This window comes from Apodemus sylvaticus, chromosome 1 (assembly GCF_947179515.1).
Source record: "Apodemus sylvaticus chromosome 1, mApoSyl1.1, whole genome shotgun sequence".
In the NCBI taxonomy this organism is placed as follows: Eukaryota; Metazoa; Chordata; class Mammalia; order Rodentia; family Muridae; genus Apodemus; species Apodemus sylvaticus.
Window position 1 is genome coordinate 85,466,295 of NC_067472.1, and position 26,597 is coordinate 85,492,891.

The window sequence follows — 26,597 nt, forward strand, 5'->3', positions numbered from 1 at the left end:
CAACCAAAGAGCACACATGGACTATAACTAGGCCATCTACACATATGTAGTAGAGGTACAGCTTGGTCTTCTTTTAGGTCCCCTAACAATTGGAGCAGGGGATGCCTCTGACTTGGCCTATATTGCCTGTCTTTGGATCTCTTTCCCCTAGCTGGGGTGCCTGAGTAGGAGAGGATGTGCTTACTTCTGATTCAACTTAATGTGCCCAGGTAGGTTATTAACTTTGGAGGAGGGGTGCCTCTCCTCTCTGAGGAGAAGGGAAGGGAGGAATGGGGGAGGAATGAGAGGGTGGGACTGGGAGGAAAGGAATGAAGGAGGCTGTGAGCTAGATGTAAAGTGAATAAATTAATGAAAAAAAAAAAAAGAATGTGTATCACAGGCCACATTTGCCAGAAGACTAGGGAGTCAGATCTCAGACCTTCTCTGTTCTCTGTTTCCCTAGACCAGCAGTTCTCAATCTGTTGATTCCAACCTCTTTGGGGCCACATATCAGATATCCTGCATATCAGATATTTATATTACTATTCATAATAGTAGTAAAATTACAGTGATGAAGTAGTAGCAAAATACTTTTCTGGTTGGGACTTACCACAAATGAGGAACTAACTGCTTTAAAGGACTTTACAATTAAGAAGATTGATAACCATTGCTCTATACACCATACTTCAGTCTCCACCCCAACCCTTAGTGCTACAACACATCTAGCTGGGGTCTCCCTTCCCACTGCCTACAGCTCCTGTGGATCTCATAGGACATGCTCTTCTGCCTCCCTCCTCCACCAGCGGTCACTCTATCCCAGCCCCAACATCAGCAGATATTCCCTATAGATATGCTAGCTGAGCAGGCAAGTAAAAGAGGCAATGCACAGCCATAGCACTCACTGAAAATGCAGAGGAAACAGAAACCAAAGAACAAAACATCCTCAACAAAGACAAACCCAGAACCTCTAACCCCTGCCTACACTCACTCTAAATCCAGATGTGTAGATGCCAGAGTAAAGACACAATCAACAACAGCCAGGATCATATATCTCTACTAGAGCCCAGCTATCCTACCACAGCAGACTCTGAATACAACACAGCTGAGGAACAAGAAAAAGACCTTAAAACCAACAGTATGAAGATGGTACATGTCCTTAAAGAGGAAATGAATAAATCACTTTCTAAAAATCCAGGAAAAGACAAACTGGAGGAAATGAATAAATCCCTTAAAGAAAGCCAAGGAAAAAAGTTGAAAAACAAATAAAACACTTCAAGACCTAAACATTGAAATAGAAGTAATGAAGAAAACAAAAGCTGAAGGAATTTGGAAAAGAAATATTTAGAAATTTAAACAGAAACTACAGATACAAGATTCACCAAGAGATTAGAGTAAATGGAAGAGACAATCTCAAGAGTCGAATATACAATAGAAGAAATGGTTACATCAGTCAAAGAAATGTTAAATCTAAAACATTCATGATATAAAATATCTAGGAAATCTGGGACACTATGAAAAGACCAAGCATAAGAATAATAGGCTTGGGCGGCGGCGGCGGCGGCGGTAGCAGTGGCTGCTCCAGCTGAAGGGCCATCAGCGGTGGAACCAAGGCGACACAGGGTCCAGTTAGGCCCTGCGCCCACGACCACTGACCTTCGCTGACCAGCCGGGCGGCAAGCAACTGCGGTTCTGCGGAGCCTTTCGCTGCACGGAAGCCACTTCAGAACTCGGCTTCCCGCCAGTCAGGAGAGACTCACCTCCATCTTGATCCCGGGCTCCAGAGATCGGTCAGACTGAGGTACACAAACATAATCCTAGGCCCAACACCGCAGGGGTCTGAGCCAGACGGGCGTTGGCCTGCACCCAGGCCCTGGGCTGTTCGAGTGGCCATCGGGGAGCCAACCCAGCCAGGAGTTTTTTTTGCCCCGGCCGGCGCACGCGCCGCCATTTTGCCTACAGGAGCCAGAGTGCTCGAGAGGGCAGAGACTGCTAACAAGCATAGCCTGAGGCTAACAAAACGGGGGTCTAGGCCCCAAAAGGCACAGGACTGACCCCAAGAACTGGGCGGCTTGGTGGGCCATCTGTGTGTCAACCCGCCCAGGAGGTTATTAGCACAACAGACTCTCCTGGTGCTTTCGGGGAGCGCGGACGCGCACGCCCGCCATCCGGGTCACCTGGCGGACCCAAATAACAGTCATAGCCCTAGGGGAACTTTGCTCGGACCTTGGCCTCCCAGGCGTTTGCCTGGACTCAGGGCCCGGGCTACAAGGCTAACCTAGTGTGCGCCAGCCCGGTTGGGGAAATCGGCTGCCCAACGGAGTGAGCGGAGCACAGGGGAGGTCACAGCAACATTCACCTTCGGAGCTCCCTGGGGGTGCACACGGGTTCCACCTGGTCCACAGACACAATCTGGGGCAAGGCCTCAGGCAGAAGCCCCCAGCTCAACTCTCTCTGCTTCAGATCAGCCTGGGTGGCCACCACATCTCCAGGTCCCTCAAGAGGCTAGTGGGGGCTTCCGGGCGGCCAGCTGGGAGAAGTCGGTGTGCTCCAATAAATCCTGCGGGCCCCAGCGGGAGCCTTCAGGTGCCTGCTTCGGGATCTGAACAGCCTGGACAACAGCACCCTGTCTACAGGCAGTGCAGAGTGTAAGCTGTACACCAGAGGCCAACGGGGAAGGGGCAGCTTGCACTGGTGAGTCCAGCACTGACAAGACCAAGTAACACCAGTGAGAGCTAGATGGCAAAAGGCAAACGCAGGAACGTCACTAACAGAAATCAAGGCAATATGGCAACATCTGAACCAAATTCTCCTCTACCAGCAAGTCCTGGATACCCCATCACACCAGTAAAACAAGATTTGGATTTAAAATCACTGGTCATGATGCTGGTACAGGAACACATGAAGGACATTCAGGAGAAAATGGATCAAAAGTTAGAAGCCCTTGCAAGGGAAACACAAAAATCATTGAAAGAAATCCAGGAGAATACAAAAGCCAACAAGGAGGAAATGCAAAAAACACTTAAAGAAATACAGGAGAACTTTGGTCAACAGGCTGAGGTCATGAAAGACGAAACACAAAAATCTCTTAAAGAAATACAGGAGAACTTTGGTCAACAGGCTGAGGTCATGAAAGAAAAAACACAAAAATCTCTTAAAGAATTACAGGAAAGCACAAACAAGCAAGTGAAGGAGCTAAGCAAAACCATCCAGGATCTAAAAACAGAAGTAGAAACAACTAAGAAAACTCAAAAGGAGACAACTTTGGAGATAGAAAGCCTTGGGAAGAAATCAGGGGACAGAGATGCAAATATCAACAACAGAATACAAGAAATAGAAGAAAGAATCTCAGATGCTGAAGATTCCATAGAAACCATGGACTCAACAGTTAAAGAAAATGCAAAATGCAAAAAGCTTGTAACCCAAAATATCCAGGAAATCCAGGACACAATGAGAAGACCAAACCTAAGGATTATAGGCATAGATGAGAGTGAAGATTTACAACTTAAAGGGCCAGCAAATATCTTCAATAAAATTATGGAAGAAAAGTTCCCTAACCTAAAGAGAGAGATGCCCATGAATATACAAGAAGCCTACAGAACTCCAAACAGACTGGACCAGAACAGAAATACTTCCTGTCACATAATAATCAAAACACCAAATGTTCTAAACAAAGAAAGAATATTAAAGGCAGTAAGAGAAAAAGGCCAAGTAACATATAAAGGAAGACCTATCAGAATCACAGCAGACTTTTCACCTGAGACTATGAAGGCTAGAAGGTCCTGGGCAGATCTCATGCAGACTCTAAGAGAACACAAATGCCAACCAAAACTACTATATCCAGCAAAACTCTCAATCACCATAGATGGAGAAACTAAGATATTTCACGACAAAACCAAGTTCACCCAATATCTATCCACAAACCCAGCCCTAAAAAGGATAATAGGAGGACAACACCAATACAAGGAGGGAAACTTCACCCTGAAAAAAGCAAGATAGTAACCTTTCATCAAACCCAAAAGAAGTTAAGCAATCAAATTTAAAAAATAACGTCAAAAATGATAGGAAGTAACAATCACTATTCCTTAATATCTCTTAACATCAATGGACTCAATGCCCCAATAAAAAGACACAGACTAACTGACTGGATACGTAAACAGGACCCTACATTTTGCTGCTTACAGGAAACACACCTCAGGGTCAAAGACAAACACTACCTTAGAGTAAAAGGCTGGAAGACAATTTTACAAGCAAATGGTCTCAGGAAACAAGCTGGAGTAGCCATTTTAATATCAGATAAAATTGACTTTCAACCCAAAGTCATCAAAAGAGACTCTGAGGGACACTTCTTGCTGGTCAAAGGAAAAATACAACAAGAAGAACTCTCAATCCTGAACATCTATGCTCCAAATGCAAGGGCACCCTCTTTCATAAAAGAAACTTTATTAAAATTCAAAGCACACATTGCACCTAACACAATAATTGTGGGTGACTTCAACACTGCACTTTCCTCAATGGACCGATCAGGAAAACAGAAACTAAACAAGGACACAATGAAACTAATTGAAGCTTTGGACCAATTAGATTTAACTGATATATATAGAACATTCTATCCTAAAACAAAAGAATATACCTTTTTTTCAGCACCTCATGGTACCTTCTCCAAAATCGACCATATAATTGGTCACAAGACAGACCTCAACAAATATAAGAAGATAGAACTAATCCCATGCCTCCTATCTGATCACTATGGAATAAAAGTGGTCTTCAATAGCAACAGAAACAACAGAAAACCCACATACATGTGGAAATTGAACAATACTCTACTCAATGACACCTTGGTCAAGGAAGAAATAAAGAAAGAAATTAAAGACTTTTTAGAACACAATGAAAATGAAAACACAACATACCCAAATCTATGGGACACAATGAAAGCAGTGCTAAGAGGAAAACTCATAGCCCTGAGTGCCTCCAAAAAGAAAATGGAGAGAGCATACATTACCAACTTAATGACACACCTGAAAGCCCTAGAACAAAAAGAAGCTATTTCACCCAGGAGGAGTAGAAGGCAGGAAATCATCAAACTCAGGGCCGAAATCAATCAAGTAGAAACAAAGAGAACCATACAAAAAATCAACAAAGCCAGGAGCTGGTTCTTTGAGAAAATCAACAAGATAGATAAACCCTTAGCCAGACTGACAAAAGGGCACAGAGAAAGTATCCAAATTAACAAACTTAGAAATGAAAAGGGAGATATAACAACGGAAACTGAGGAAATCCAAAAAATCATCAGATCCTACTACAAGAGCCTGTACTCAACACAACTGGAGAATCTGGAGGAAATGGACAATTTCCTTGACAGATACCAAATACCAAAATTAAATCAGGACCAACTAGACCATCTAAACAGTCCCATAAAGCCTAAAGAAATAGAAGGAGTCATAGAAAGTCTTCCAACCAAAAAAAGCACAGGACCAGATGGTTTCAGTGCAGAATTCTACCAGACCTTCAAAGAAGAGTTAACACCAATACTCTTCAAACTATTCCACAAAATAGAAACAGAAGGAACACTACCCAATTCCTTCTACGAAGCCACAATTACGCTGATACCAAAGCCACACAAAGATCCAACAAAGAAAGAGAACTTCAGACCAATTTCCCTTATGAACATCGATGCAAAAATACTCAATAAAATTCTTGCCAACCGAATCCAAGAACACATCAAAACGATCATCCACCATGATCAAGTAGGCTTTATCCCGGGAATGCAGGGTTGGTTCAATATACGGAAATCCATCAATACAATCCACTACATAAACAAACTCAAAGAACAAAACCACATGGTCATTTCATTGGATGCTGAAAAAGCATTTGACAAAATTCAGCATCCTTTCATGCTTAAAGTCTTGGAGAGAACAGGAATTGAAGGCCCATACCTAAACATAGTAAAAGCTATATACAGCAAACCGGTAGCCAGCATCAAACTAAACGGAGAGAAACTTGAAGCAATCCCACTGAAATCAGGGACCAGACAAGGCTGCCCCCTTTCTCCTTATCTTTTCAATATTGTACTTGAGGTACTAGCTCGGGCAATTCGACAACATAAGGAAGTCAAAGGGATACAAATTGGAAAGGAGGAAGTCAAACTATCATTATTTGCAGACGACATGATCGTCTACCTAAGTGACCCAAAGAACTCCACTAGAGAGCTCCTACAGCTGATAAACAACTTCAGCAAAGTGGCAGGTTACAAAATCAACTCAAGCAAATCAGTGGCCTTCCTATACTCAAAGGATAAGCAGGCTGAGAAAGAAATTAGGGAAATGACCCCCTTCACAATAGCCACAAACAGTATAAAGTATCTTGGGGTGACTCTTACCAAACATGCGAAAGATCTGTATGACAAGAACTTCAAGACTCTGAAGAAGGAAATGGAAGAAGACCTCAAAAAATGGGAAAACCTCCCATGCTCATGGATCGGTAGAATCAATATAGTTAAAATGGCCATTTTGCCTAAAGCACTATACAGATTCAATGCAATACCCATCAAAATCCCAACTCAATTCTTCACAGAGTTAGAAAGAGCAATTATCAAATTCATCTGGAACAACAAAAAACCCAGGATAGCTAAAACTATTCTCAGCAACAAAAGAAAATCTGGGGGAATCAGTATCCCTGACCTCAAGCAATACTACAGAGCAATAGTGTTAAAAACTGCATGGTATTGGTACAGTGACAGGCAGGAGGATCAATGGAACAGGATTGAAGATCCAGAAATGAACCCACACACCTATGGCCACTTGATCCTCGACAAAGAGGCTGAAAACATCCAATGGAAAAAAGATAGCCTTTTCAACAAATGGTGCTGGTTCAACTGGAGGTCAGCATGCAGAAGAATGCAAATTGATCCATCCTTGTCTCCTTGTACTAAGCTCAAATCCAAATGGATCAAGGACCTCCACATAAAGCCAGACACTCTGAAGCTAATAGAAAAGAAACTGGGGAAGACCCTTGAGGACATCGGTACAGGGAGAAAGTTTCTGAACAGAACACCAATAGCGTATGCTCTAAGAGCAAGAATTGACAAATGGGACCTCATAAGGTTACAGAGTTTCTGTAAGGCAAAGGACACCATCAAGAGGACAGATCGGCAACCAACAAATTGGGAAAAGATCTTCACCAATCCTACATCAGATAGAGGGCTAATATCCAATATATATAAAGAACTCAAGAAGTTAGACTCCAGAAAACCGAACAACCCTATTAAAAAATGGGGTACAGAGTTAAACAAAGAATTCTCACCTGAAGAACTTCGGATGGTGGAGAAGCATCTTAAAAAATGCTCAACTTCATTAGTCATTAGGGAAATGCAAATCAAAACAACCCTAAGATTTCATCTTACACCAGTCAGAATGGCTAAGATTAAAAATTCAGGAGACAGCAGGTGTTGGAGAGGGTGCGGAGAAAGAGGAACACTCCTCCACTGCTGGTGGGGTTGCAAATTGGTACAACCACTCTGGAAAGCAGTCTGGCGGTTCCTCCGAAAACTGGGCACCTCACTTCCAGAAGATCCTGCTATACCACTCCTGGGCATATACCCAGAGGATTCCCCACCATGTAATAAGGATACATGCTCTACTATGTTCATAGCAGCCCTATTTATAATTGCCAGATGCTGGAAAGAACCCAGGTATCCCTCAACAGAAGAGTGGATACAAAAAATGTGGTATATCTACACAATGGAGTACTATTCAGCCATTAGAAACAATGAATTCATGAAATTCTTAGGCAAATGGATGGAGCTAGAGAACATCATACTAAGTGAGGTAACCCAGACTCAAAAGGTGAATCATGGTATGCACTCACTAATAAGTGGTTATTAATCTAGAAAACTGGAATACCCAAAACATAATCCACACATCAAATGAGATACAAGAAGAAAGCAGGAGTGGTCCCTGGTTCTGGAAAGACTCAGTGAAACAGTATTTGGCAAAACCAGAACGGGGAACTGGGAAGGGGTGGGAGGGAGGACAGGGGAAGAGAAGGGGGCTTACGGGACTTTCGGGGAGTGGGGGGGGGCTAGAAAAGGGGAAATCATTTGAAATGTAAATAAATTATATCGAATAAAAAAAAAAAGAAATTAACTGTGAAAAAAAAAAAAAAGAATAATAGGCTTAGAGAAAGGAGAAGAATCCCAGTTCAAAGGTCCAGATATTTTCATCAAAATCATACAAGAAACATTTCTTTTTTAAATTTATTTTCTATACTCTTTGTTTATATCCTAAAAGCTTTCCTGGGTTCTTTCCACTTTCTGGCTGTTATAAACATGGCTGCTCATTGCTCATAAGGACAGAGAAAAAGGAGGGAGGTGATTGGAGAAGGAATGGAGAGAAGAAGGTTTATGGGACATATGGGGAGGGGGGATCCGGGAAAGGGGAAATCATTTGGAATGTAAACAAAGAATATAGAAAATAAAAATATTAAAAAAAAATAAACAGGGCTGCTATGAACATAGCGGAGCACGCATCCTTATTACATGCTGGGGAAACCTCTGGGTATAGCAGGGTCCTCCGGAAGTGTCATATCTAGTTTTCTGAGGAACTGCCAAACTGATTTCCAGAGTGGTTGTACTATTTTGCATTCCCACCAGCAGTGGAGGCGTATTCCTCTTCCTTCATATCTTCACCAACACCTCCAGTCTCCTGAGTTTTTAATCTTCACCATTCTGACCGGTGTGAGGTGAAATCTCAGGGTTGTTTTGATCTCATTTCCCTAATGGCTAATGATGTTGAACATTTCTTTTTTTTTTTTTAAATTTTATTCGATATATTTCTTATTTACATTTCAAATGATTTCCCCTTTTCTGGTTCCCCACTCCCCGAAAGTCACATAAGCCCCCTTCCCTCCCTCTGTTCTCCCACCTATCCTTTCCCACTTCCCTGTTCTGGTTTTGTCTTAAACTGCTACACTGGGTCTTTCCAGAACTAGGGGCCACTCCTCCGTTCTTCTTGTACCTCATTTGAAATGTGGATTATATTTTGCATATTCCAGTTTTCCAGGCTAATATCCACTTATTAGTGAGTGCATACCATGATTGATCTTTTGAGACTGGGTTACCTCACTTAGTATGATGTTCTCCAGCTCCATCCATTTGCCTAAGAATTTCATGAATTCATTGTTTCTAACAGCTGAATAGTACTCCATTGTGTAGATATACCACATTTTTTTTTGCATCCATTCTTCTGTTGAGGGATACCTGTGTTCTTTCCAGCTTCTGGCTATTATAAATAGGGCTGCTATGAACATAGTGGAACATGTATCCTTATTACATGGTGGGGAATCCTCTGGGTATATGCCCAGGAGTGGTATAGCAGGATCTTTCGGAAGTGACATGCCCAGTTTTCTGAGGGACTGCCAGACTGATTTCCAGAGTGGTTGTACTAATTTGCAACTCCACCAGCAGTGGAGGAGTGTTCCTCTTTCTCCACATCCTCGCCAACACCTGCTGTCTCCTGATTTTTTAATCTTAGCCATTCTGATTGGTGTAAGGTGAAATCTCAGGGTTGTTTTGATTTGCATTTCCCTGATGACTAGTGAAGTTGAGCATTTTTTAAGATGTTTTGTTGATCATTTCTTAAGGTGTTTCTCAGCCATCCGAATTTCTTCAGGCGAAAATTCTTTGTTTAGATCTGTACCCCATTTTTTAAATAGGGTTATTTGGTTCCCTGGGGTCTAACTTCTTGAGTTCTTTGTATATATTGGATATTAGCCCTCTATCGAATGTAGGGTTGGTGAAGATCGTTTCCCAATTTGTTGGTTGCCGTTTTGTCCTTTTGACTATCCTTTGCCTTATGGAAACTTTGTAATTTTATGAGATCCCATTTGTCAATTCTTGATCTTAGAGCATAAGCTATTGGTGTTCTGTTCAGGAACTTTTCCCCTGTGCCTATGTCCTCAAGGGTTTTCCCCAGTTTCTTTTCTATTAGTTTCAGTGTGTCTGGTTTTATGTGGAGGTCCTTGATCCACTTGGAGTTGAGCTTAGTACAAGGAGATAAGAATGGATCAATTTGCTTTCTCCTGCATGCTGACCTCCAGTTGAGCCAGCACCATTTGTTGAAAAGGCTATCTTTTTTCCACCGGATGTTTTCCGCTCTGTTGTCAAAGATCAAGTGACCATAGGTGTGTGGATTCATTTCTGGGTCTTCAATTCTATTCCATTGGTCCACTTGCCTGTCCCTGTGCCAATACCATGTAGTTTTTTTTCATGCATTTTTTTTATTCGATGTATTTTTTATTTACATTTCAAAATGATTTCCCCTTTTCTGGCCCTCCCACTCCCCGAAAGTCACATAAGCCCCCTTCCTTCCCCCTGTTCTCCCACCCACCCTTTCCCACTTACCTGTTCTGGTTTTGCCTTATACTGCTACACTGAGTCTTTCTAGAACCAGGGGCCACTCTTCCCTTCTTCTTGTACCTCATTTGATGTATGGATTATGTTTTGGGTATTCCAGTTTTTCAGGCTAATATCCACTTATTAGTGAGTGCATACCATGATTGATCTTTTGAGACTGGGTTACCTCACTTAGTATGATGTTCTCCAGCTCCATCCATTTGCCTAAGAATTTCATGAATTCATTGTTTCTAATGGCTGAGTAGTACTCCATTGTGTAGATATACCACATTTTTTGCATCTATTCTTCTGTTGAGGGATACCTGTGTTCTCTCTAGCTTCTGGCTATTATAAATAGGGCTGCTATGAACATAGTAGAGCATGTATCCTTATTACATGCTGGGGAATCATCTGGGTATATGCCCAGGAGTGGTATAGCAGGATCTTTTGGAAGTGAGGTGCCCAGTTTTCTGAGGAACTGCCAGACTGATTTCCAGAGTGGTTGTACCAATTTGCAACCCCACCAGCAGTGGAGGAGTGTTCCTCTTTCTCCACATCCTCGCCAACACCTGATGTCTCCTGAGTTTTTAATTTTAGCCATTCTGACTGGTGTAAAGCAAAATCTCAGGGTTGTTTTGATTTGCATTTCCCTGATGACTAATGAAGTTGAGCATTTTTAAAGATGTTTCTCCGCCATCCGAAATTCTTCAGGTGAGAATTCTTTGTTTAACTCTGTACCCCATTTTTAAAAGGGTTATTTGGTTTTCTGGGGTCTAACTTTAGGCACAAGACACCCCCAAAACAAGTTTTCACCATAAAAGAGATTTATTTACCACAGAGGAACAGAGGGAATGAAAAACAAAGACAGAAAAAAGAGGAAGAGGGAGAAGGGTAAGACACGGGGGATGAAAAGGAGCAAGGAAGAGGGATAAAATGGACTTGTCTGGCAAGAGTGGAGATGGGACAAAGGACTGCCTCTAGACAGAGAAGACATAGATATAGACCATAGCAAATGGTGATTTATAAAGGCAAAAGGGTGCTCGACTGAAGAATACTAAATGGCTGAGAAGCACCTAAACAAATGTTCAACATCCTTAGTCATCAGGGAAATGCAAATCAAAACAACCCTGAGATTTCACCTCACACTAGTCAGAATGGCTAAGATCAAAAACTCAGGTGATAGTAGGTGCTGACAAGGATGTGGAGAAAGAGGAACACTCCCACTGCTGGTGGGATTGCTGAAAATGCACCACTATGGAAATCAGTTTGGTGGTTCCTCAGAAAATTAGACACAGTACTACCAGAGAACCCTGCTATACCACTCCTGGGCATATACCCAGAAGATGTTCCAACATATAATAAGGACACATTCTCCACTATGTTCATAGCAGCCTTATTTATAATAGCCAGAAACTGGAAAGAACCCAGATGTCCCTCAACAGAGGAATGGATACAGAAAATGTGGTACATTTATACAATGAGTAAATATTAAAAAGAATGAATTCATGAAATTCTTAGGCAAATGGATGGAACTAGAAAATATCATCCTGAGTGAGATAACCCAATCACAAAAGAATACACATGGTATGTACTCGCTGATAAATGATAAAATTAGCCCAGAAGCTCAGAATACCCAAGATACAATTCACAGAGCAAACAGAGCTCAAGAAGAAGGAAGACCAAAGTATGGACACCCTAGTCCTTCTTAGAAGGGGGAAACAAAATACTCACAGGAGGAGATACAGAGACAAAGTCTGCCCCACCTAGGGATCTATCCCATATACAGTTACCAAACCCAGACACTATTGTGGATGCCAACAAATGCTTGCTGACAGGAGCCTGATATAGCTGTATCCTGAGAGGCTCTGCCAGTGCCTGACAAATACAGAGGGGGACACTCTTAGTCAACCATTAAATGGAACATAGGGTCTCCAGTGGAGGAACTAGAGAAAAGACCCAAGGAGCTGAAGGGGTTTGCAGCCCCATAGGAGGAACAACAATATGAAACAACCAGTACCCCCAGAACTCCCAGGGACTAAACCACCAACCAAAGAGTACACAGGGAGGGACCCATGGCTACAGCTGCGTATGTAGCAGAGGATACCCTTGTTGGACATCAAAGGGAGGAGAGGCCCTTGGTCTTGAGAAATCTGGATGCCACAGTATAGGGGAATGCTAGGACAGGAAAGCGGGAGTGGGTTCGGTTGATGAGCAAGGAGAGTGGGGGATCGGTTAGGGGGGTTTCTGAAGGGAAACTAGGAAAGGGGATAACATCTGAAATGTAAAAAAGAAAATATCTAATAAAAATAAAGGTAAAAGGGTAACACCATGTTAGGATGAGGTGTTTAGTTTTAAGTGGGCAAGTTAATTAGGTGAGCTAAACAGAGCTTTTGCTGCTAGATTTCAATACTTAGATAGCTGGACCATAGTTGTCAGCCTCAGGAGGAGAAGTGGCCAAATAAGGAAATAGACCTTGGGGGTTGTCTTCATGGATGTAATCTAATAGTTTTCAGCAAGGTAGAGGAAATGAGAGAGAAGGCCAAGGCCTGCCAGAACTGTCAGGAGCCATGACAGCTCAAGCTGAATACTAATCTTCCTGAGATGGTCTGTTGCAGATTATAAAAGAATCTCTGACAGATTTGCTCTTATGGCAAGGCCATAGGAGAATTCATTTTAGGAAAGATTCTTGCTATTGATAAGCTTTTCCTATTATTATTGAACATACATAACAATCACTAGGTATTAACCCACCCCTTTGGAGAAGATTTCTGCAGATCTATGAAGATGTACTGTCTTGTAGTGATGCTATATAGACAAATAGATGACTTCTTAGGTTTTAATGATGAGCCTATAAGAATTCCTAAAGTTATATGTGTGATTATTAAGCTCTTTTATGGTGGGACTGCTATTAGGTCCTTTTCTGAGAGTCAAAACTGCAACAAGAACTCTGCCAGTCTCCTAAGTTTCACCAGTTAATTGCTCTTAGACCTTAACCAGACTTTCTTCTACTCAGAGCACATTTCAAGAGGCAGTAAAACAATTAACCAAAGGTCATAAAATGGGAACTAATGATTTATTATAGGTGCTAAGACAGAAGATAAACTATTGACTGAGTTTATCTATACAAAACTTCACTAATAAGTTACTTATGGTTTTAAACCTTCAGTCATCTGTGGAGCTGTGACAGGTGATAGATATGTAGCCAGATAACTACTCATAATGGATATGCATATAAACATTCTCTGTTGTAAACTTCTACTTCAATTTATGATTTGATATTTTTGAGTGAACTTGTGATGAACTTTTTAACATGTGATCACGTATTCTGAATGATGTATAGTGCTGAGGACAAAGAGATGAGAAAGAAGAGAGAGAAGAATTTTTTGCCTTTTTCTGCTTAGAGAAGAATTTTTTTCCCTTTCCCCACTTAGAAGAATTTTTCCCTTTCCCCTCTCTGGATATTTCTGCTTTTTCCCTTAGATGGCTTTCATAGGAAACTTTTTACAACTTAGTAATAAACGCTACAATCACTTTTCTAAGTGTCTCCTTTTCTTCCTGTGACCTCTGACTAGCAGGCCAAAAGTTAGAGTTGCACAGTTCCTGCTGAATTAGAACAAAGGCCACATTACTTAATCCCTCCCTGTCCTCCCCCCCAACCCCACAGCCTGCTATTAGGCTACAGGAGTCAATCATTTAAGCCAACAGCCTTTTACCCTCAGAAAGAGCAAGAAAAGTTTTTAGGACTTTTTAGAAGTTGTCATCAGCATTTCAGTACAGATTAGAGTACTAGAACATCCTGAGACCTTCAGACTTTAAAGCCATCACCAGAGTCCTATGCTGTGCCCAGCCACCACCCTCTCCATGCTGGGCAGCTCCCAGCACAGAACCATGACTGCCATGCTCAGGCTAGCTTGAGTCCCCTGAATTCCTATTCTCAATATCAATGTTCTCAATTTCCTAATAAAAAGACACAGACCAACAGAATAGATGCAAAAACACAATCCATCCTTTTCTGCATCCAAGAAATATACCTCAACATCAAGGATTATTTCAGGGTAAAAGCTTGGAAAAGATTCCAAGAAAGTGGATCTAAGGAGCAAGCTAGTGTAGCCATTTTAATATCTAACAAAATAGACTTTAAACCAAAACCAATCTATTCAGCTTCTATATATGTATTCAAAAGAAACAAATCAGCTTATCAAGGATATAGACACATACTCAGGTTTATTGTGGTAGTCTTCATAGCAGCTGAGATATGGACTCTACGTAGGTACTTACCAGTAGATGAATGGAGAGAGCAGCAGTATTATTTAAGCAATAAAGAGGTATTAAACTGAAATGAAGAAAGTAACAAATTCCCATCCCAACTTTCTGTCTGTCAAGTCACTTCCACCCCCCACCCCAGCCCGCCCCAACAGCCTTCTCTGCCTTGGCAGGGCTTCAGAGACTGTCCATGACCTTGACCATGGTCCAAACATATTATGCTGTGTCTGGAAAATACTACAGAGACTTAAACAGCAATCAGATGTTACTAGTTTCCCCTAAATTCCTCACTAAAGTAACCCTTCTTAAACACGGATGTAATTATAGCTTTGTCTTAAAAAGGGTTGTATCCAGTGTGGGAACTACCAGACTTTTCAGAGGCAGGAGCTTCCTCTTATTCTGGCCATTAATAAAAAGAATTCAAAACTTTTAATTGTCTTCATCAGTATGGTTGTCAATAACCATCATGCAATGATTATTTAAAAACCATGTCCTTTGCAGCAACATGAATATAACAGGAGGATGTTAAGTTAAATTACACACACACATAGATAAACAAGTACTGTGTACTATCAGTTTAATTAAATAAATTTAATCCAAATATTGAACTATGATTATTGATGATAGACAAGAAGCAAGAATTGATGTAGCACATTGTAGGTGTGTATTGAAATATCATACTGGGTCCCAGTCATACACACATATAGTGAATATTTTTTAATAAAAGTAAAAATGGGAAGAACTCTGCTAGGGGAGACTTGGAAAGGGGCAACATTTGGGATATAAATAAATAAAATAATTAAATTATACAAAAAATTTTAAAATATATTTATACTGAGAACTGAAGGTGGATACAATATGATATATGTTTATCAAGAGTAAAGACTGAAAAGACTGTTATAAATTTTAATAACCATAAAGAATAAACATTTCTCATTTGTTAAATGAATACATATGTTTAAATGTAAGTGTATGTTTATACATTTACTGAAGGGATTAAAGTAGCAGAACAAGCTACATTTTGTTTTTTAGATTCCATTTTAAACTAACTTGTCCTTAGAGTGACTTGGTCCCCACCCTTGAGTTCTGAGAAAAAAAAATTAGATATTCTTGGCAATTGCAAAATAGACCTAACGGCTGTGGCTAGGAACAGGGTGGCTAATGAAACATAAGTCAAGATGCTCCTCCTTTAGATGTGTGGCCCTCCTTGTGGTTTGACCAGATTATGTGAACCAATTAAATTAAAGGCCAACATTCTTTTACCTCTTACCGAATCATATAATGCCAAGGCTTAGAAATCCCCACTTGCAGATTTTTCCTTTATAAACCCCATTCCTCAGACCTCTGGCCATTCTCCTATCCTGTTGCAAAAGGAAGGTTTTTGAAGGGCAGGCTTGAGCCTGAATAAGACTCTCCTGTGCTTGCATCGGAGTTGGGGTTCCTGGTGGTCTCTTTGGGAGTCTCGCAATCTGGGCATAACATTACTAGCTTATGACCATTTTAATAAATTATGCAGGCTGAAGATCTGCTTACCAGGACTTCCTCCATCAAGAAAATTTGGATTCCTAGGCTGTATAGATGGATGATTAGGAAAAAGAAGTCTCGTTTTCCAGCCTATCTTGTCTGGCCACCAGATGGTCCTCTGTGCACCAACAAAACGCAAGTGATATTTTACCTGAAAGTATTAATAAAAAGTCATGAGAAAGAAGTTAGGGAAATGACACCCTTCACAATAGCCACAAACAATATAAATATTTTGGTGTGACTCTAACCAAACAAGTGAAAGATCTATATGACAAGAACTTCAGGTCTCTGAAGAAGGAAATCGAAGAAGACCTCAGAAAATGGAAAAATCTGCCATGCTCGTGGATTGGCAGGATTAATATAGTTAAAATGGCCATCTTGCCAAAAGCAATCTACAGATTCAATGCAATCCCCATCAAAATTCCAACTCAGTTCTTCACAGAGTTAGAAAAAGCAATTCTCAAATTCATCTGGAATAACAAAAAACCCAGGATAGCTAAAACTATTCTCAACAACAAAAGAAATTCTGGGGGAATCAGTATCCCTGACTTCAAGCAATACTACAGAGCAATAGTATTAAAAACTGCATGGTATTGGCACAGTGACAGACAAGTGGACCAATGGAATAGAATTGAAGATCCAGAAATGAACCCACACACCTATGGTCACTTGATCTTTGACAAAGGAGCCAAAAACATCCAGTGGAAAAAAGATAGTCTTTTCAACAAATGGTGCTGGTTCAATTGGAGGTCAGAATGCAGAAGAATGCGAATTGATCCATTCTTATCTCCATGTACTAAACTTCACTAGCGGATCAAGGACCTCCATGTAAAACCAGACACACTGAAACTAATAGAAAAGAAACTGTGGAAGACCCTAGAGGACATGGGCACGGGGGAAAAGTTCTTGAACAGATCACCAATAGCTTATGCTCTAAGATCAAGAATTTACAAATGGGACCTCATAAAATTACAAAGTTTCTGTAAGGCAAAGGACGCTGTTGAAAGGACAAAATGGCAACCATCAAATTGGGAAAGGATATTTACCAACCCTACATCTGATAGAGGGCTAATATCCAATATATACAAAGAACTCAAGAAGTTAGACCCCAGGGAACCAAATAACGCTATTAAAAATGGGGTACACATATAAAATTATAATCAAAAATGATAGGAAGCAATAACCACTACTCCTTGTTATCTCTTAACATCAATGGACTCAATTCCCCAATAAAAAGACATAGACTAACAGACTGGTTACGTAAACAGGACCCTACATTTTGCTGCATACAGGAAACACACCTCAATGTCAAAGACAAAAACTACCTTAGAGTAAAAGGCTGGAAATGTATTTAAACAGTTTATGCATTTCTGTTACTATATAATGCTTTTCTTTTTTTATTGCTTAAAGAATTTTCCTTGGTATATACCCACCAGAGTTTAAGGACATATCAATGTTTCTAATTACTAAATTTTATGAAGAAGGCATAGGTGTACAAAGTATAGACAACTTGCATCAGGCAAGGGGGGCATGTTTTATATTATAGAAAGTACTGGACACTAGACTCATCTATGAGCCCTTTTTCGGTATTCAGTAAGCCTGAGAGGAGAAATCGAAAAAGACCTGTCAAATATCTGCTAATGGGTATGGTGGCACACACCTTTCATCTCAGCAAACAGAGACCAGAAGATCTTTGAATTCAATGCCAACCTGGTGTACATAGAGAGGTCAAGGACAGCCAGGGTTACACACAGAAACCCTGTCTTGAAAAATCCAAAACAGCCATTTGCACCAGGGAGCTGGGAGACCCCACAGCCTTCTGTGCATAGCCCCCCAGGAAAGAGTGATCTCCCAGCAGCGCTTTCACTTCTGAGTGCAGAGGTAAGATCTCCCCCTTCTCTCCGGAGGGGACCCAGCCAGGAGCACACAGGGCCTAAGATCAGTGGAGCAGCTGGGACGGAAGTCTTCCTGCCACCATTTGTACCAGGGAGCCAGGAGACTCCATAGATTTCTGTGCATAGCCCACCAGGAGAGAAAGATGTCCCAGCAGTGCTTTTACTTTTGAGCTCAGAGGAGTGAAGACACAGGCTTACAGGTCCACAGGAGGAATAAACTCCAGTCAGAGACAAGAATACCAACTAGCACCAGATGGCGAAAGGCAAACACAAGAACCCTACCAACAGAAACCAAGGCCATATGGCAACATCAAAACCCAGTTCTGGGGGCTGGAGAGATGGCTCAGCGGGTAAGAGCACTGACTGTTCTTCCAAAGGTCATGAGTTCAAATCCCAGCACCCATATGGTGGCTCACAACCATCTGTAAAGAGATCTGACGCCCTCTTCTGGTGAAGACAGCTACAGTGTACTTACATATAATATAATAAATAAAATCTTAAAAAAAAAAAACCCAGTTCTCCCACCACAGTAAGTCCTGGATACCCCAACACAGCGGAAAAGCAAGAATTGGATTTAAAATCATATCTCATGATGCTGATAGAGGGCTTCAAGAAAGACTTAAATATCTACCTTAAAGAAATACAGGAGAACATCAGTCAACAGTTAAAAGCCCTTAAAGAGGAAACACAAAAATCCCTTAAAGAAATACAGGAAAACACAAACAATCAAGTGAAGGAACTGAACAAAACCATCCAGGATCTAAAAGTGGAAGTAGAAACTATTGTTTCTTTATTAAGAAATCACAAAGTGAGACATCTCTGGAGATAGAAAACCTAGGAAAGAATTCAGGAGTCATAGTTGCAAGCATCAACAACAGAATACAAGAGCTAGAAGAAAGAACCTCAGGTGCTGAAGATACCATAGAAAACATTGACTCAACAGTCAAAGAAAATGCAAAATGCATAAAGCTGGTAACCTAAAACATCCAGGAACTCCAGGACACAGTGAGAAAACCAAACCTAAGGATTATAGGTATAGAGGAGAGTTAGGATTTACATCTTAAAGGCCCAGTAAATATCTTCAACAAAATTGTAGAAGAAAACTTCCCTAACCTATAGAAAGAGATGCCCATGAACATACAAGAAGCCTTCAGAACTCCAAACAGACTGGACCAGAACAGAAAGTCCTCCTGGCACATAATAATCAAAACACCAAATTCACTAAAAAAAGAAATAATATTAAAATCAGTAAGGGAAAAAGGGCAAGTAACTTATAAAGGCAGACCTATCAGAATCACACCAGACTTCTTACCAGAGACGATGAAAGCTAGAAGATCCTGGGCAGACCTCATACAGACACTAAAAGAACACAAATGCCAGCACAGGCTACTATACCCAGCAAAACTCTCAATCATCATAGATGGAGAAACCAAGATATTCCATGATAAAATCAAATTTACACAGTATCTGTTCACAAATCCAGCCCTACAAAGGATAATTGACGGAAAATGCCAACACAAGGAGGGAAACTACACCCTAGAAAAAGCAAGAAAGTAATCTTCCAACAAACCCAAAAGAAGATACTCAAACATAAAAATAATATCAAAAATAACAGGAAGCAAAATCACTATTCCCTAATATCTCTTAACAACAATGGACTCAACTCCCCAATAAAAAGATATAGACTAACAAAGTATTTCTCATGTAAGTCTTCAAGTTTATCAGGAAATGTTTGTAATTCCCCTTCTAATTAATTTAGTATTTTTTTATGTCTACCACTTTATGTGCGTTATTTTTCATGGTAATCTTCAATTTTAATGTCTTTTTATATACTTCCTGTATTTTATCAGAAATGTTTTCAATGTAAATCTGTGATTTTACCACAAATGTTTCTAATTCTACCTTCAATTAAGTTAGAGTTTTTATATCTACCCTTTTATATAAAAATTTCCAAGAAATAGTCAATTTTAATGTGTTTGTCTATTTATTTCTTGAATTTTACCAGAAATATTTTCCATGTAATTCTTCAATGTTATCTGAAAATGTTTATAATTCCACCTTCAATACCTGATAAAAACAATTTCAAGGACTAAAGACTTATTTTGGGTCAGTTTCTGATGCTAAAGAAAGGCATGGCAGAGCAGAGTAGTTCACACTGTAGCCAAAAAACCAGAAAAGGTGAAATGGAGGACTCTGCAGTCTATGAGACACTACTCTCCACATTGAGGGCGGTTCTTACCTACCCTTAGTTCACCCTTTCGAAAAAAAATACCCTCACAGATTTCTTAGCTGATTCTAAGCCTAGCTAACCTGATAATGAAGACTTAAAATCACACTCTCTTATAATCTATAATACATGCAGACATTAAATCACTCAGAAATGAATTAGTATTCTTGCTTTATTACATATCATTAGTTTGTTTCAGGAATGATACTTTATTTGAAAAATTGGGCTAATAGTGATTAATTCATTAAAAATCCTAGAAGTTAAAGGTACTATTATAAGAACACTACTTATTTGAAAACCTTAAATAAAATTTTCTTACCTGAAGTGGCAGAGGATCAGTTTTATTTTTGAAGCCGCAGTCAAAAACAATGGCAGCCAGTACTTTCTGAGACATATAATCAAACAGAATGTACTCCTCAAACTCAACTTCTGAAGAAAAACCTCGGACTACAGAGACACAAAATTGTCCGCTTAAGTAAAACATCCAGTAATTCTGTTTGTGAGGTGATACTACTTTATATAGACAAAAATTTATTACAAATATTGTGAAATTTATGACTTTTTTCTTAAATACTGACATGAGAGTAATTAATGAATATTTCAGGTATAAAATATTTTCAGTATTTTATAAAGTTTTACTATGAAAGGTTGTGTGATGTTAGATGAACCAGCAGCACAATATACATCCAACCTGGACTGTCTATAGGGACAGGAAGCATTCTAGTGTTCCCTAATGGAGCGGGGATCTAAAGTATGCACAGCTTCTTTGGGGGTGAACTCTAATCCATTGCTGTAGTACTTGTACCACTCCAAGTATACTGAAATCCATAGCCATATCCATTACATTACATATACATAAAATATACATATGATATATCTGAGAGTTACATTGTATTTCTTGATGTTATATAAAGCTGTTTCAAAGGAGATCAAAGACAGGGTGTGGCTAGCACTTCAAATTAAACCTCATTTCATAGCAGTTTGATGATAATAGAGAAATCAATAAAATTGCCCAGCCTCAGCAGCATCATGAAGAAGACTGGAAGAAGTTGAACACAGCCTCATTGACACATGGATCAATGTAAAGCATCTAGTGCACATGACATTTTAGTCTCAGAAGGAAAAAAGAAAATTTTCAAAATAAATTCAAGAATTATTTTTAAAAATTATCTTAATGAAATACAGAAATTTGAAGACTCAAAAGGAAAGATCTTCACCTGACTGTGATGCTAAAAACAAAAATGGTCAGATTTGGCAGCCTGCATAGTCCAAAACACCCACTAGAAAAGTTTAACCAAAAATGAGAATGCTTAGCATATTTCTTAAATAGTTCAAGGAGTCACTTCCTCTAGATATTAGAGTTAAATCTCTATGAGATGTTATTTAGACAACTGTGTGCCATGGATGGTTGGTTTTCTTTTTAAGAAAAATGGTGCTCAGGGTGGGCATCCTGATGGTTGTTTAAGTCAACAATGTAGTGCCTATTAGCAGCTAGGAAAACACACCCACTCTCGTTTTAACCTAAAAATTGAATAATGGTTAAAGGTCGCTCCCTCTCTAGAAGAAAATGCACTGTGATTCTAGCCACTCCAACAGCTCTCAGAATGCTCGAACACGGGTGCTGGGTTCATCACAATGAGTCAAACCTTAGAGGCCATATAAAAAACAAGAAGGAGCACAGAGGTCACATGCTCGGTGAACCTATCAATAGACCACTGGACTCTAATTTGGATATTTAAAACAGCTCTCTTCTGGCCTCTCCAGGCTCCCTCCCATTCTAAGACTTGTATAAGACTAATAACTATCGCCTTTACTTCTCCCTCAAGTCTCTTTCCAATTGCCAGTCAAGCGGTTCCTTTCTTTCCTGTATATGCCACTTAAGACATACAAATAACGGATATACTTCTGGTATCTTTTAGATAGGCTCTCTGGAGAGGCACCCCAACTGCCGCACACAATGCCCCATTCAGCCAGATCAGTTATTATCCCAATTCCCTAATGGTAGTTATGGTCACCTCTTCAGAGCTGAGTAATGAGAACAAGAGATAGTAACTGGACAGGCTACACTCAGGGCAGGGAACACACAAAACATGCCCAGGATTACCAGATTTAAGATCTAGTTTCTTATTTCCTCCTAAATGAGCACCCCTCCCCTACCTAAAAGTTCTACCTGAAGGTGGGGGCTAGAACTCCAGTACTAGTACCAGCTTTGGAACTGTATTTCTAGATTTCCATGAGACCTAACATTTCAAGCTACCCAAAACATAAAATCCAGTTTGGTGAGTTTATGACCTGGATAAGAGACCACCTTCTCAGGAAGTCAAGATCACCCCTAGGAAGGCAGAATCACCTTAAGCCATGCTAAAACAAAACAAGACAGGTAGAATAAGTATCCCTTTAATGAGATAATGTACCTTTCTTTTTCTAAATTCTTACTCCATGGCACACTCTATGAGTTGCCATGAGGTTCAGCTGTCTGTCAGAAAGGCATAGCTATCCTCTCCTAACCTCCTTCTTTCCTCTTCTTTCCTTCCTCCCTCTCTCATTTTGTTTGTCTCTTTTGGATGCTGGCCAGAGCTAAATGTGTTCTTTGCTGTTGTTGCTGTTTATACTTTGGGCCTACTTATTCTCTCTCTAAAGTGCTCCTTCCAACCAGGCAGCCGCCCTCTACCATACAAAGGGACATCCATGCTGGCTCTCTCTTCTCCTCTAGGCAGCTGCTGAAATTTATATCTTGCCTACTCTTTTTTTTTCTTTTAAAGAATAATATTTTTCCTTTTGAATAAACTTCAGCTTTCCTTGACTTTCAAGAATATATATGTGAGTTACAATATTGCTGATGTAGTTTTTAGTGTATAAAGAACTGAAAGCTCCTGGGCTGAGGGCATAGCTTAGCAGAAGGCTTGTCTAGGATGTGTAAGACCCCTTAGGTTGAATGGGCAGCAGTGAAAGCAAGCAAGCAAGCACACAAACAAACAAGCAAACACCCAAGTGCCAAAACCAATTTCCACAGAACTAAAACCTAAAGAGAAAATGTTAAAGGACCTGTGTTTGAAATTTCAGTTAGGCAGTTTTAAATCAACTGTAACAACAAAGGATGACTATTTTACCTACAAGAGCAGGCACGTCTGTATTAAGTAAAAGAAGTCAAAATAACTCACATCATTCTTCTTGATCACGTCTAAGGAATCAACTAGCTCTAAGTTATAAAGAATTTTCTCACATGTTTTCTCTTAAAGGCTTCATCATTTTGCATTTAGGTATATGACCCATTTTCAGTTAATTTGCAGAAGATACAGATTGTTGTTATTTTAGCTATTAGTGCCCAGTTGTTCCCATGCTATTTTTGAATAGGTTCTTCTTTCATTATCATCATTGTCAAAGTCATTCTGGCATCTTAGTATAATAGATCTAATTTGGGTTCTCTTTCTCTCACTGATTGGTCTATCTCTCTACTGATTCCACACTGACCTATCACCATCACATGGAAAATCTTAATAGAAAACATAAACTCCATTTTAACCTCAATTTTTAGCATTACTTTGTTTTTTATAGCAGTCTTTTAGTTTTTTGTAGCAGTCTTTTATCAAAAGCTTCAATGTCTAACCTTTTATAGTGGTGTTGAGATTCCTCTTTACATCCTCAATGATTTCTGTTACCACATCAATATCAGAAGGTATGTAAATCAATTCCCACTCTTGGGCATCTTTGACGAAAGAAGGCATGGTAGCAATGGGTTGAGGAGTGAAATTATACGGTCCAACAACATTCATATCAGTAATTGCACGGAATATCAACAACATTATTACAAACAACAATGCTGCCAAGACTTCTGTTACTGTACTAATGATATGCCTCTTCTAAAAGAGTAAAAAGACATGTTATTGATTAACTTAAGAGTACATATTCAATATAAATGAGAGTTTTATGTTTTACCTTCTGTACCACATAGAATAAAGGGCAGATGTATGTTCAGAATATGAACTTATGACCTGTCAGCCATAATAATTATGGTATACATTTTATGCATTCAATTCTCCCAAATGATTGTACAGCTACCACAGAATACAACTGCATCATTATTATAAATTATATTGATAAAATGTCATGTGCTGATTGTACATGTAGAGGGTGGACTATGGGAGTGAAGAACCCCTTCTTCCCTTCCTTGCCCCAGGAAAGAGAATGATCTTTGTCGGGTACTCCAGCATGGCTGTTTAAACAGTGCTTCCCCAGTCATTTCTGCGGGAAATGCTGTAAGAACAAGAACTGATGTTTTGGTGTCTATCTGCAGCTTTATATCGGTTCTTTTACTTAGAGTACTGACACAAGGGAGTACTGCTCTTTCTAGGATTCTCAGTCACATATGCTAGCAGGCTGCCTCAATGGATCTTCTCCAGTCAATTTCTACCCAAGCTGATGAGGTTTTGCTATTGCTCCTCTGTTTTCCATTTATTCATTTACCTTTGCTTGCTGCATGGTTAATAAATGTACTACCTTGAAACTGGAACTATGGCTCTAGTAGATCATTCTCTGGACAAAACAACCATTACATTCTTAATGCTTTTGTCACAAGGGTTCCTAAATTAATCTAGGTGATTTTTAACTCATTAGAAAATGAGGCCATGGGGCAACCATAAAAGGACAAAGCCAAACAAACTCCTGGCCCAATCAAAAGCTGAGTATGTTTCTCTTTTAATAGTTTTGTCATGAAATACCAGATTATGCCTCAAGGCCAGGATGTTTAATTTATATACTAGAAGGTCTTTGTGACCAGACCAACAATTGCTGGGATTTTATGTAGCCATTTGAATGAGCATAAGTAAATCCTAAATCTTGAAAAATTTAAGAATAAGTAAGGGGACAGAATTTTTACCAGAGAAAACCTAAATAAAGCTACCTTGATTAATTTATTCTTGGTTGACTTTAAAATCACTAATTTTAGATGCTACCCAGTTGGACAGATTATCATTAGTTTTCTACCAGATTTTCTGTAGATAATATCTCTAATATGTATATTATAATTAAGTTTCCTAGGTTATTTTGCAATAATTTGAAGGCTATGTTGGTAAAAAAAAAAAAAAAAACACAAAAAAACAAAAAGAAAAACAACAACAACCAAAAAAACCCAGTGACTTTTTGGTCCTATCTGATGTAACTTGAAAAAAAAAATAAAGTTTTTGACAACTCTGCTCTACTCTTCTGTTTCATCATCTTCTACTATCATCATTGCTCAGAGTTATTCAGTACTGAATGTAGACATGGTGATCATGTGAGGAATGTTTTGTTCAAAACTATAATTCCAGGTTAGTTTAATCTAGATTTGTCTAATCTGTTTTTCCTAGACACCATGACTCAAAACATCAGATTATAAATGGAAGGAAAGAGGGAGGACCTGAGTTCCAGGAAGTGCTCCATGTATTCCCAGAAAAGAATGGCCTCCGCTCCTTGAGCTTCAGTTTCCATCACTTTAATAACCATGCCCTTCATATTTCAATTTCCTTTAAAAGCAGTCTCCACACTGCCTATAGGCAGTAGCCAAGGCACTCCCATGCTGCTTTCCCGTTCCTCCGCATCAGAAGCCCTTAACAGAAGCCCTACCACTGAATTTTCTTCTGGTCTTTGTATATTACTGTCTCTAAGTGCATGGCCTTGCTTGTGAAATTCCTTTCAACTATCTCAACTACCTCTTCCCTTCTCCCTACATCTTCAGGTCACTCTACAGTATGAATTCATTAGCTTTTATACATTTGGAAGATCTACCCACAGGTTTGAATTTTTCAAGAGTATGCACACACGTACATAGAATGAAATGTAACAAATGGGCACTGGTGGACATTCCCATGGATGCTTTTACCTACCTTTAATGTAAAATTTTTCCAGAGGAGAACTGTTAATTGATTGACTATCAACGGATCCATTCTTTTACAAAAACTATGTGCTCAACTCTAAGGATGAAATGACTCTTTCTTTCTTTCTTTCTTTCTTTCTTTCTTTCTTTCTTTCTTTCTTTCTTTCTTTCTTTGTTTCTTTCTTCCTTTCTTTCTTCCTTTCTTCTTGTTTTTACAATTGTAAATTACCTAAAATGTGAGCAATAAACAAAATGGGATTCTTTTCTTACTACTTTTCTCTTTAATCAGTCTCAAAAATTGATGAAAATATATCTGAAATAAAGCAAATTGTATTGTTACTAACATTTTTCTACTAATTTTCTTAATATATAATAAAGATTGTTAATGGCCCAGCCAGAGACACAGGCTTCTTTTGGTTTGCACCTGTGCCCTGAGCGGTCGGAGCCAGTGCTCTGGACCCCCATCCACTC

General features: G+C 39.6%; 1 protein-coding gene across 1 annotated transcript in view; it reads right to left on the bottom strand.

Moving 5' to 3' along the window:
* The window catches only part of LOC127679244 (phospholipid-transporting ATPase ABCA3-like), a 163,179-nt gene extending 136,983 nt beyond the window's left edge, over nucleotides 1-26,196 (bottom strand). The window contains exons 1-4 of the mRNA XM_052174947.1: nucleotides 26,137-26,196; nucleotides 23,883-24,135; nucleotides 20,595-20,722; nucleotides 16,163-16,304 (exon numbers count right to left, since the gene is read on the bottom strand). Coding sequence (XP_052030907.1) covers nucleotides 16,163-16,304; nucleotides 20,595-20,722; nucleotides 23,883-24,135; nucleotides 26,137-26,196 — 583 coding nt within the window. The remainder of the gene's footprint in view (nucleotides 1-16,162; nucleotides 16,305-20,594; nucleotides 20,723-23,882; nucleotides 24,136-26,136) is intronic.
* Nucleotides 26,197-26,597: the final 401 nt, after the last annotated feature.